This window comes from Quercus suber, unplaced genomic scaffold (genome assembly GCF_002906115.3).
Source record: "Quercus suber isolate HL8 unplaced genomic scaffold, Cork oak 2.0 scaffold_13, whole genome shotgun sequence".
Taxonomy (NCBI): Eukaryota; Viridiplantae; Streptophyta; class Magnoliopsida; order Fagales; family Fagaceae; genus Quercus; species Quercus suber.
This window is the reverse complement of record NW_027069478.1, coordinates 1,331,454-1,345,469: the sequence shown is the minus strand read 5'-3', so window position 1 is coordinate 1,345,469 and position 14,016 is coordinate 1,331,454. Positions and strand designations below refer to the sequence as shown.

The window sequence follows — 14,016 nt, the reverse complement described above, 5'->3', positions numbered from 1 at the left end:
AAACTAAAACAATAGTAGACTTTATTTATGGAAAAGAGAAAAGAAAGGCATTCTTTTAACCAAACAATGACCTTATCTTTCTCTTTTGTAGCATTAGCCAAAGCTAGAATTACATGATAACATCATAATTGTATACTAATAAAAGAAATAAAATCAAAACTATCTCTAAACAAAGTAATGTCTTCAAGGATCTAAGCAGAACAAAGTCTATCAGAATTCAAGAGATCAACAAATTCAGCAAAATTACTTTCCACCATAACTTCAGAAAAGCAATTACTCTGACAGAATTGTAACGCCATCCTCATCATAGAAGCAGCGGTACAAGGGGGATTCAATTTCTTCTCAACCCGAACACATGAGGCTGCTAGCACTTCTCCTCTACGATTCCGTATAAGCAAACCAAACCCCACTTTAGAAGCATTCTTTGTCTGAGATATGGCCAGGTTTAGCTTGTGGATTGATTCAGATTGTGGGGGCTGCCATTTAGCTGGTGGAGAAGGTCATTAAGTCTAAAGTATTATGATTCCAAAAACAAAAAAAAAAAATCTAAAGTATTACAAGCCAAGTTATGAAGATAAATTTCTTTCATTTTGGGCTTATCGACTCTATTGAATTTCAGCTAGGTATTGGTTTGTTTACCTTAACATGATCAAGATTTATTTATGTTTGTGTATGTGCAAAGTTGATCATGCAATTGGAGTGAGGTCATGAGAGCTCCTCTGACTGAAAAACCTCAATTTTAATACATTAAAAATTATTAGTCCCACTTATGTCTCTACCTAATAACTTATTATAATAAGTTGGAACAAGATTTTGAGATTTTGTTTCACATTTAAGATTTTATTTTTCATATCAGACATTTAGATTTGTAATATTTAGTCTGAACCATAAAATTGATTTATTTCAAATTAAGATGATCTTAATACTAACAGGTTATAATGTCCCTTGTCAATTTTGTTGTAAGATTTCCATACTCAATGAATGCGTTTCTTATTTCATTTGCATTTTTGTGTGATTAATTAATGAGCGGATGAGATGAGACTTTGCCTTCATCCTAACATTATTTATCTCTCTCTCTCTCTCTCTCTCTCTCTCTCTACTTGTTTTGTCGTTTAGTTTTACATCAGTTTATATGTAGGACACAGCGGAGGTAGTTACCAATTCTTTTTTTGTTTGAAACAAATCAGACTTAAGGGTTACAAACAATCTAGAAAGAGTACTAGTCCGAAAATAAAACCTTTCAAAGCCATAGGATTTTTCGTCTTATAAGTTATAAGATGAATATGACCCCTTGTTTGAATTAAAGGGGTTGAGTGGAAGAAACTATTTGATGGCCAAAATGCTTTCACATAAGACATTGTATCAACGGTATCAACGCAAAGAATTAACATCATTGCTAAAGAACTAGACAAGGTTCTAGTCAAACAACCCAATCAAAAGTTGTAGACTTCCGTATCCTTATATAAAGCAAATATAATGAATCTGATCAATTTGGCAAAGTCACTCATTAGTCTCTCTTCATTGCATTTTCTAATGTGGGCTACCCATCATTATGTGTTCTTTAATTGGTTTATGGTGTAAGGGGGTCTGAATTCACATCTCACATCATCATCATTCATATATGTCCATGTCCTTTGGGTGGCTTCACTTTCTAGTTTCCAACTTTTCCATTCGATTTTCAATTTTTTTTCACCCCTTCAGGTTCTACAACAGACAGTACTACTTCAAATCTTCAATTCAACTTCGTAATTTCCTTTTCTTTTTTTTTTTTATGGTATTTGAATTTGCATTTTGTTACGTACTTTCTTACATCATAGCCGCCACAAATGATGAATGAACCAACTTTCATACCAAAAAATCAGAGTTCCAAGTGTTCGAATCCCAAAAGAAATTAGACACAAGCTTAGGCCGCAACACCCGGATCAAATTTGTCACCAACTTGAAGTGCATAGGCCCACTTAACCTGGACCACTATTGCATTGATAGAAGAGTAGAGCTCAGCCCGAAAATTCTTCGGCTGATAGGGGGGCTGGTTTTCAAATCCAGAAGGTTTTTTTTTGGGGGCTGGTGAAATTCCATGGATCGTAACACAATCATTAAGCCTAAATGATATTATCTAGACATCAAAAAAATAATAATAATAATAATAAAGTATCTTTTATAACACGTGCACAAGTGTAAATAACAGAATTTTTAGCTATATATAAATATATGCAATAAATTTTTCACCTGTGATTCACGAAGGTGAGGTATTACATAAAAATTTATATGAGAGCATTAGAGTAGTAGAGCTAAAAATTTAGCTATTTGGTGCTACTAAAAGATACTTTATCTATTTTACCTACTCATTTTACTAAACATCCAGCAGCAATGAATCTATTTTAGCTTTCAACACAACAAAATAATATAAATATCACAATAAATAATATATCTACCACAATAAAATAATATATCCCACTAAAAAAACACCACAAACCAATCAATGGCACAATTCACAGCCACTGCCAACCAAGAACAAACACCACAAAAACCTTTCCGCCAACCACATCCACCTCCACCACCACTCCACCAGCAACAACCTCTGTGTGACAACCACAACCCACGACAAGAAAAAAAAAAAAAATTCAAACCTGTGATATTGGAGACTAAATGAGTAGGGGAAAAGTCTGATTGATTGTCCGAGGACTCCACCTGATCAAGATAAGCTCAAAACATACCCAGGAACGATAAGGATGAGGAAATATCTGAGGGAAAGGCTGCTGCCACCGTATTCAATGCACTGCAACAGCTTTTCTGGCCGCATTTATGTGGAGAAGACCTCTGAACAGTGCTCCATAACCTACCGCCACTCACACAGAGATGAAAAGAAGCTGCCTGACGTGACAGGTACTTGAGCAAATCCATGGATGGGGAGCACGTGGACGGTAGAGATGAGAATGAGAGTGGCTATATAATAGAGGGAGAAGGTTTGTTACAAACCATGGAATGTATGGGAAACTGATCAATAAACAAGAAGAAGGGTGATAATCCTTTGCTGTGAACCCCTTGTCAACTCTAGTTCTTCGACCCATACTCTACAAATTAATTGTCTTTGGGTTTACATAAAGAAATTGGACCTTACACCAACTATATTTTTTTCTTAAAAAAAACAATTATCATTTTACAAATTTGAGACTTTTTTAAAATACAATTTTGGGGACTTTTTGCTTATGTAATAGCCTAATAGGGACTTTGAAACCCTTTAAAATTTGTTGGGACAAGTGGGCCTAGGACTTTAACTGGCCTTGCAGCGACCCCAAAAATTTGGTATTAATGGTCTATTTGGATTGAGAAAGAGAGACAGGGAGTAGAATAAAGTAGATTTAGCACAAAATTAGCTTATTTTTAGCCAACTTTACTTTACTTCCATCCACTCCTCTCCTTCCCCCCTCCATCCAAATAGGCCATAAGACTCATTATTGTTGAAACAGCAACTTTACCGTGAATATGTGATCATGCGCATGTTTGGTTATGTGCATTGTCTATTGTCCACTAATAAGCAATGAAGGGCCAATGGCATTTTAATGCAGTATGTGTTTGGTAAAGCTAACAAACTATAATAAGAACTCTGAGGCCGAGAAGCTTGTTGGGGAAATGAACTTTGAGTGAATTTTAAGCTTGCATTGATGCATGCACTCACAGCAAAATATCTATAAAATTTAGCTTTTAGAAACTCAAAATACTACTTTATCTATTTTAATATCTCATTTTATAATACGTTTAATATCAAATGTTTTTGTAAGGTCCAATTTCTTTATGTAAACCCAAAGACAATTAATTTGTAGAGTATGGGTCGAAGAACTAGAGTTGACAAGGGGTTCACAGCAAAGGATTATCACCTTTCTTCTTGTTTATTGATCAGTTTCCCATACATTCCATGGTTTGTAACAAACCCTCTCCCTCTATTATATAGCCACTCTCATCCTCATCTCTACCGTCCACGTGCTCCCCATCCATGGATTTGCTCAAGTACCTGTCACGTCAGGCAGCTTCTTTTCATCTCTGTGTGAGTGGCGGTAGGTTATGGAGCACTGTTCAGAGGTCTTCTCCACATAAATGCGGCCAGAAAAGCTGTTGCAGTGCATTGAATACGGTGGCAGCAGCCTTTCCCTCAGATATTTCCTCNATCTAAATGTCTGATATGAAAAATAAGATCTTAAATGTGAAACAAAATCTCAAAATCTTGTTCCAACTTATTATAATAAGTTATTAGGTAGAGACATAAGTGGGATTCATAATTTTTAATGTATTAAAATTGAGGTTTTTCAGTCAGAGGAGTTCTCATGACCTCACTCCAATTGCATGATCAACTTTGCACATACACAAACATAAATAAATCTTGATCATGTTAAGGTAAACAAACCAATACCTAGCTGAAATTCAATAGAGTCGATAAGCCCAAAATGAAAGAAATTTATCTTCATAACTTGGCTTGTAATACTTTAGATTTTTTTTTTTTTTTTTTTGGAATCATAATACTTTAGACTTAATGACCTTCTCCACCAGCTAAATGGCAGCCCCCACAATCTGAATCAATCCACAAGCTAAACCTGGCCATATCTCAGACAAAGAATGCTTCTAAAGTGGGGTTTGGTTTGCTTATACGGAATCGTAGAGGAGAAGTGCTAGCAGCCTCATGTGTTCGGGTTGAGAAGAAATTGAATCCCCTTTGTACCGCTGCTTCTATGATGAGGATGGCGTTACAATTCTGTCAGAGTATTGCTTTTCTGAAGTTATGGTGGAAAGTAATTTTGCTGAATTTGTTGATCTCTTGAATTCTGATAGACTTTGTTCTGCTTAGATCCTTGAAGACATTACTTTGTTTAGAGATAGTTTTGATTTTATTTCTTTTATTAGTATACAATTATGATGTTATCATGTAATTCTAGCTTTGGCTAATGCTACAAAAGAGAAAGATAAGGTCATTGTTTGGTTAAAAGAATGCCTTTCTTTTCTCTTTTCCATAAATAAAGTCTACTATTGTTTTAGTTTAAAAAAAGAAGAAGAAGAGAACGGACGAGTTTAAAGTAAATTCTGTTGATTCTAAAAAAAAATAAAGTAAATTCTGTTGACTAAAAGTAAAATAAAGAGAAGGAAAAGTAAACCTTAGTGGGTCATATGATACATATGAAATAAGAAATATGTATTAAAAATATCTCACACTTATTAATTACCAAAATTTTGGGGTTCATCTATGGTTGTTTTGTGGGAAAACATGACAAATGTTTACCTATATGTGACGGCAAAAAAAAAGAAAAAAAGAAAAAAAAAAAGAAAAAGGTTCAATATTGATGACTCAAGGTAGAGAAGCACTTTGCCTTGACTGAATTTTAGACTAATCAACCTTTGACTTGGTTTATCAAAAAAAAAAAACCTTTTACTTGTCTTGATCTTGTCGTATATATTAGGGTTTACTGATCATTCTGATTTCTGAAGAACTTTCCACAATTCCACCCCTTTCAAAGAAAATCTCTAGGAATGGCATATATATATATATATATATATGAAGCTTGCGTAATGGTTACGTGTCCTCATGGGCACGAAGTTATAAAGCTCTTTCTTGACATGTACTGTGAAATTCACCATTAGTCCAAATTCCAACTCAATTGATGATAAGGGTTTTACAGCCAGAGGTGATCAATTGGTCAAAGACCTACTTTAAGTAGGAGATAATGGAAATACGTTTGTGATGAATTGAATGACGGCGACAATAACCCAAAAGTCAATAAAAATGAAATATCTCCATAGATTGTTGATGTATACTAGGATGACTTTTTCCGGGTTGCAATATTTATCTCATTTATTCAACATATATATCATTTAATTTCTTTTGCAGCGTGTAGATCTCACAATGTAAAAGATATCTTGCACATATGACATTTATTTTTCATATCAGACATTTAGATTTGTAATATTTAGTCTGAACCATAAAATTGATTTATTTCAAATTAAGATGATCTTAATACTAACAGGTTATAATGTCCCTTGTCAATTTTGTTGTAAGATTTCCATACTCAATGAATGCGTTTCTTATTTCATTTGCATTTTTGTGTGATTAATTAATGAGCGGATGAGATGAGACTTTGCCTTCATCCTAACATTATTTATCTCTCTCTCTCTCTCTCTCTCTCTCTCTCTACTTGTTTTGTCGTTTAGTTTTACATCAGTTTATATGTAGGACACAGCGGAGGTAGTTACCAATTCTTTTTTTGTTTGAAACAAATCAGACTTAAGGGTTACAAACAATCTAGAAAGAGTACTAGTCCGAAAATAAAACCTTTCAAAGCCATAGGATTTTTCGTCTTATAAGTTATAAGATGAATATGACCCCTTGTTTGAATTAAAGGGGTTGAGTGGAAGAAACTATTTGATGGCCAAAATGCTTTCACATAAGACATTGTATCAACGGTATCAACGCAAAGAATTAACATCATTGCTAAAGAACTAGACAAGGTTCTAGTCAAACAACCCAATCAAAAGTTGTAGACGTCCGTATCCTTATATAAAGCAAATATAATGAATCTGATCAATTTGGCAAAGTCACTCATTAGTCTCTCTTCATTGCATTTTCTAATGTGGGCTACCCATCATTATGTGTTCTTTAATTGGTTTATGGTGTAAGGGGGTCTGAATTCACATCTCACATCATCATCATTCATATATGTCCATGTCCTTTGGGTGGCTTCACTTTCTAGTTTCCAACTTTTCCATTCGATTTTCAATTTTTTTTCACCCCTTCAGGTTCTACAACAGACAGTACTACTTCAAATCTTCAATTCAACTTCGTAATTTCCTTTTTTTTTTTTTTTTATGGTATTTGAATTTGCATTTTGTTACGTACTTTCTTACATCATAGCCGCCACAAATGATGAATGAACCAACTTTCATACCAAAAAATCAGAGTTCCAAGTGTTCGAATCCCAAAAGAAATTAGACACAAGCTTAGGCCGCAACACCCGGATCAAATTTGTCACCAACTTGAGGTGCATAGGCCCACTTAACCTGGACCACTATTGCATTGATAGAAGAGTAGAGCTCAGCCCGAAAATTCTTCGGCTGATAGGGGGGCTGGTTTTCAAATCCAGAAGGTTTATTTTTTTTGGGGGGTGGTGAAATTCCATGGATCGTAACACAATCATTAAGCATAAATGATATTATCTAGACATCAAAAATAATAATAATAATAATAATAATAATAAAGTATCTTTTATAACACGTGCACAAGTGTAAATAACAGAATTTTTAGCTATATATATATATATATATGCAATAAATTGTTCACCTGTGATTCACGAAGGTGAGGTATTACATAAAAATTTATATAAGAGCATTAAAGTAGTGGAGCTAAAAATTTAGCTATTTGGTACTACTAAAAGCTACTTTATCTATTTTACCTACTCATTTTACTAAACATCCAGCAGCAATAAATCTATTTTAGCTTTCAACACAACAAAATAATATAAATATCACAATAAATAATATATCTACCACAATAAAATAATATATCTCACTAAAAAAACACCACAAACTGATCAATGGCACAATCCACAGCCACTCACAACCAAGAACAAACACCACAAAAACCTTTCCGCCAACCACATCCACCTCCACCACCACTCCACCAACAACAACCTCTATGTGACAACCACAACCCACGACAAGAAAAAAAAAAATTCAAACCACCACCAAACCCAGAACAGATTGGTGATGATGATGAAGATCTGCGTGAAGATGAAGATTGGCGACAAACCACAACACCACCAACCTTGTCAGACTTGCTCCTCCTCACCAAACAGTCATGACCCGAATCCGAAATTTTGTCTTCCAATTCATCTGTGTCAGTTTTGGGTTTTGAAGTAGCCAAGTCAGACCGATACAGAACAGATAGAGACTTGAGCCATTCAAGAAGGGAAGGAATTCTGGCGATTTGGGTTGGAGGATCCAGGTTAACATGCTCGAGTCGGGCCGGTAGCGGTGAGAGTTTGAGAGTATGATAATCTAAGGAGAAAGGATGAGAATGAGAGGAGAGCGCAACAGGCAAAATGAGCAAAATGAAAAAGAATAAAAAAAGAATAAAAAATAAAAAGTATTATTTTAATAGAGGTAGGAATTAAAATAATATTTTTTACTTTTAGCTTCACCTTTCGTACGAAGCCATCCACTACTGTGAGAGCATTTTTTGTGTTTTAGTAAAGCTAAAATAGCTATATAGCTTTTTAAATCCACTACTGCTAATGCTCTGAGAGTCCTTCAAAAGCATACTACTCTGTTAGGCCTATATGCCAGTGTTGCTTGCATGACAAGTCAAAACACTAACCAATGGCTTCTAGGTGAAGTAACTTGCTTTTTTTGGGGGGGGGTGGGGGGGAGTTGAAATTGTCAAAGAAAAGGAAAAATCATACTTTTCCAAAGTCAAAAATCTAATTATTTCCCCGTGCCACTAATAACAAAACCATCAACAACCACCATCATCGTCATCAACAAAAATATCGCATCCGCCACTAAAGTGCCAGCAAGACCAGCAATAGTATAAACTACCACCAAGTGGTCGACAATAAGAAGATAGGTTCCCTAAGTAACAAGAAAGTTTTGTTTTTGACACGGTAAAAGCTAACAAAACATGTTTTCAGCTTCCATATTGAAATACTTGGATTCCCACATCAGGTGCTTCCTCACTCGTGGGGGCCCTCGTATGAGGGTTGGACGTATGATCACTTGACTCACGTAAAGGAGGTGGTGGTATTTCGTGTAACGGTTGCATACAACATCTCTCTCACATAGAGATGGGTTCGATACTTGTGGGGTCCACCTCCATGTGAGTGAGTGCTTAATATTCAATACAATGCAAAACCTCAATGAGGGCAAATAGAAGTCAATCCCAGTCCACATCTAGAAAACAAAAACTTCCAGATGAAGCTAAGAAAAGCAAAACAAAAAAACGAATGGAAATTGCCTAATCATCAATGCATAGACCTAGATTTTCTTACCTGAATATTCAAACAAGTAAGGCTGTAATACCATAAAAGTTTCTTATTCGTCCAACTCAAAAAGAAAAAAAGGTTGTAATACATTGCCAATTTATTGTCAATAAGTTTCAGTAAAATCATGGCTGCAATACATAAGTTCTCAACAACAACAGGGATCCCGCAACATTGACGACAAGCATCTCAGGAAGGTCCCTACATGTACAACCAATTCCTAAATACTGATGAGTAAAGAATTCAATCACCACTAGATCTCTAGATGCACATTTTATCAAATAATTGTACATGAAATCTAGCAATTACAAGAATTTTCCTGCTGCCTACTTAGCAATTGAAGTCACAAGTAAAGATGGGAGAGAGAAATAAATAATGAATAGCTATAGTTCATAAGTATTATCTACCAACCTTATCCAGTAGGCCCTTAAAACTTGTTCAACATCATGTCTGGTACTCTGAGATCTTGTCTTTGTCAGAACCCTTCAAGCATGGGAAACAGTTCTCTATTCTTCATCGACAAGTTACAAAAACTCCATCTCATGGAGAAAATTTTGGCAATTGAATGCCAATGTTCAGAAGAACACCCTTCTCTAAATCCAATAAATGATTTTTTTTTTTTGTGCAACAGTTGCATGGCTCTTTGGTAATACATTATATATACAAGGCAACTGGCTAACCATCTGACTATGGGAGGAGAATATTGGAGCATGATACCCTTTAAGATTAACCAAAATAAAGTAAATAGGGATAGAAAATCAGACAACTGCAGAAGCAGTACGACGAAGATCTGCTACTCCATTGTTGAATTTCCCACTAGACTGCCTGCCTTTGAAACTGCCGTATCTCCCGGGCTTTGGCTGAAAAAGAGACATTAACATTTTCTCCAAAGTCTGCACGGTGTACTTTGCATACTTACTGGAACTTGCATCTTGCTCTACCAAGGGTCCATAATTCTGCATGTAGCTTCGGTAAACAGGCACAACCGCCTGCACTACAACCTGGCATGTCTTCTCCCTCAAATCTTTGTCATACACAACCCAGTTTGACTGCTTTGTATACATCTCATCAAAAGCTTCATTGAATGCTTTCAGCCTTTTCTTGACAAGATCACGAGCAGTAGCACGTCCACCTGAAAACATAAGCAGACCTTCCCTACTTAAATGACCTGGAAGCTTTCCCCAGCTGTCTTTCAAGAAGTAAGTGGAATGATAGTCCTTGGACTGTTCATGTTCTTTTAACCAAGAATCACCAAGGAGATCACCAACTTTCGTTCCCTTCAGGTGCTTGTACAAATACCAGTGGTTGTTCATTGCAAAAAAGTGAGATAGGGTGCCATCCTGAATAACCTTCATCCATGTCTCCAAATTTTGTTCAATGGCTTTGATTATGTTCAAAACCTCATTAACAAGGACCCTTTCTCGAAATATTTCATGCTTCCAACTCCGGTGAATGACCAGAACCTGGGTTAGGATCGTCTTGTAATCATCCCCAAGCAGTTTATTACAGTAATCAATAATGATTATTACCAATTTTGGAACACTCCCATCTGGAGGAGGCGGGATCTCTCTTTGTAACGCAACTTGATCCAGAAGCTCCCAGAACAACTCTGCTGCCCCATCAATCACCCTCTTGATGAGATCCCTTGTCAGGTTCTGAATTTCAACACATGCTGCTCCACCAAACAGCCGGTTAAAGTCCAGTCTCAATTTGTTCAAAGATGCAAATATATCTAACAACTTTAAAAGCTTATTGGGGTCTTTCCTACTCTCTGTAACAGTCTTCCCAAATTGAAGAAATGCAAGAATACCAGCCTGAGCAGCTATCTTTGCAAAGCAACCCATCCACACATCCAATCCCATCCTTTCAAAAACATCAATACAAAGCTTATACTCTGCCTCAAACAAATGCTTCACTGCAAACTCCAAATGCTTACCCCACTGTGCTATATACCCCTCTATGCTAGTCACGTCATTGAATTCTGATACAGAGATCTCAAGGTAATCCAAATTAAGAGCCTGCAAACTCGCTCTAACATTTGAGCTACGAACTTCAACATAGATTGATATACACTTATCAAGTCTTTTATTGGCCATTAATCTCCCAAGAATTGCTTGCAACTTCTGAATGACACTAACCGGCAAAGGTGATGGCGCAATGCATGCTTGCTCACCAAGGGATGATGATGATGACATTGGAAGTGGATTACTATGCTCAGTCAAGAGCCTCCTAAACTCATTTTCCAACTTATCCAATGCGGCATCTAAAAGCCCACCATCAAGGTGAGCCCTCTCCCCATCATCCTGCAATTCTCTAAGATTTTTCAATGACTTCTTCAAATTCGAAAGGAACCGTTCATCAGCTACCGAATTATCCTCCAAATACTCCACTATATCTTCCAACCACTGAATTGCCAATCCACAATTATCTGCCAAAAACTTCAAAGCCTCCTCCAGGCGTTTCAACACTGATAAGTAGCCCGGGAGATCATTCCGCGGGTCAGACAACAACGACTTTTCGAGCCCATGAACAGCATCAAACACCTTAAGCACTGCTGCTGCCGGGCTTACTGCACGGTTGATGTGGCCCCCAACCGCAACGAGGGCATCCTTGTCGGCTCGAATAGGCCGAACCGCTGCCGCAAGAGAAGGTAATCTTTGATTAATCTCCTCTAATCTTGGCCCAGCTTTGCCTAAAGCTAACCCTAAAGCCTTTGACTTCTCTAAGCTAAGCTTCAAAGACTTCCTAGCAGAAATCAATGTCTCAATTTTATTGTCATTCGCCATTCCAATTCAGAACCCACCCCAAAACCCTAAGAAAGATCAGACCTTTGAATCTCTATATTTTCACTGAATTGAAAAAAAGACAGTAACTTTGGAAGACAACGGGCTTTTTCCTCTAATGGGTGATCTTAAAAATCTCTGTAGGAATCATAAAAAAATCAAACATTTGAAAATTGTTTCTTCACCAAACTTCCACCAAAACATAACCAAACAAAACCAAATACTAGGATACAGGTGGGAAATATTACTAAATCGACAAAAACCAACCAACCCAGATTTTGCTTTTTTGGTTTTTAGTCGAAAAGTTCAAAAAAAACGAGTGAGAGAGACTGAAAGAGAGAGCGAAGTAAGAAACTCACTTGGAGAGCGAGTCGACCCGGCGAGTTGAGTTGGAAAAAATAAACGGTAGAGAAGTTGGATTCTGAATCGGTAGTATCGAAGAATCCTCGGAAATTGAGAGAGAGAGAAAGAGAGTGACAGACAGGAGAGACCGTAGCAAATGCGTTGAGATGCAAAAAGTAAAGAAAGTAAGCTCTTTTTTTTTTTTTTTTTTTACAACTCTAATAAATAAATTGTTTTAAATTTTTTAGCTTTATTTTAAATTTTCTTGCTTTGTCCGACGAGACGAGTACAGCCAAAGTGCATGACAGTAAGGCACCAAAGGCAAACACGCACACAACGCGACCCTTGCCTCTACGCTTTCTCTACTTTCTCTCTGTCCCTCCTTAATAAAATTTTACATTTTTCTAACCCCACTTTTCTCTCTTTATTTGTTTATTTATTTTGAGAATCAAACAAGAAATGTAATTGATTTATGTTTTTTAACCAATAAAAAAAAAATTGATTTATGTTTTATTGGTACAAATTCAGGTGCACAATGCTCCCACGATGTGACTGACAGTTTATTTATTTGTGAGCTAAAGAGTCAACATTTTCCACACGAAACTAGGGGGAAAAAAAAAAAAAAAAAAGGCCTGTGTAGTTGTACTTGTACTTGTACAAGTGATTATTATTTATTATGAGCTTATAATTATCCTTAAAAAATGACTTTGAAATACTGTCTATAAACAAATAAGTTTTTTTCAAAAAAGAAAAAAGAAAACCAAACAAGAAATATTATTTTGAGAAAAAATGTTACTGTATCTAGCATTTATAAAAAGTGATTTTGGATTAACTTTTTTTCTTTTAGTTTTTTAACTTACTTGCTTATGTTTAACTTTTTTAAAGCTTACTTATTTTTAAAAATAATTATAATGTTGCTAATTAAGTGTGCATCTAAATTAAATTTTTGCTTAAACCTTTTTTTTTTTTTTTGAGAAAGTAATTTTTGATTAAACCTTATTTGTTTAAAATTGGGAAAATTTTAATTGTACCCAAAAACAAGTGACGTGAGGTCTGAGGTGTTAACAAAAATTATATCTAATCAAATAAATTTTTTTAAAAAAAAGGTTATCTACACCCAAGTACAAACAGAGATTAAACAGAAGACTCAAATCATGGTATTGGTTGTAGCTTGTACGAATGGGAATCTAGGCATATTAGAATAATTATTATGAAGGTAAAGAGGAAAGACGTTGGACAGTGAAAAATGTACCATGATTTGTCTTATCAAATTTTATAACGGGTTAGTTTGTGTGACTGTGAGTGAGTAATTTAAAGTTATTGTTTATGCAAAATAAAAAAAAATGTTAACTAGTGGTAATCGCACAAACTAACCAATTGTGAAATTAGACTCACTACTCAATATGTCTGAAGAATCAATTTTTGCTCTGAAGATTGTTCGGGCATTGGTGTGGTAGCTGAGAGATTTAACAATTCCATGTGGGGGACGAAAATGACAGGGATTGGAAGTATTCAAGTTTATGGTCAGCATTGCTGCATAAGCATGTGCAAATTTATTCATTTGCTAAGGACAGCAATTACCACGAATAACTTGGGTTTTTTACTACTCTTGTAAAAATAAATTTACCAACCAAGACAGTAATTAAACACAGTAGCCAATGTGTAAAACACAGCAGCCAATGTGATCCGAACTTACCGAGCCACAGTCGATGAATTCAGCGAAGTGAATTTTTGGGAGCAAGGCTAGCATTGGTGCCATCATTTTCGAGCTGACAAGTTCAATGTTTATACTCACATCAGACCATCATGATTGCATTATTTAAAGCTTCTATTGTTCAAATATCAACTCAATATTTGTCTGGCACCTCCCCTAA

General features: G+C 35.8%; 1 protein-coding gene across 1 annotated transcript; it reads right to left on the bottom strand.

Moving 5' to 3' along the window:
* Nucleotides 1-9,033: 9,033 nt before the first annotated feature.
* LOC112008842 (exocyst complex component EXO70A1) lies at nucleotides 9,034-12,344 on the bottom strand. The gene has a single exon (XM_024041195.2). The coding sequence runs from the start codon at nucleotides 11,801-11,803 to the stop codon at nucleotides 9,776-9,778; it is 2,028 nt and encodes a 675-aa protein (XP_023896963.2). The 5' UTR covers nucleotides 11,804-12,344; the 3' UTR covers nucleotides 9,034-9,775.
* Between the last annotated feature and the right edge of the window lie 1,672 nt (nucleotides 12,345-14,016).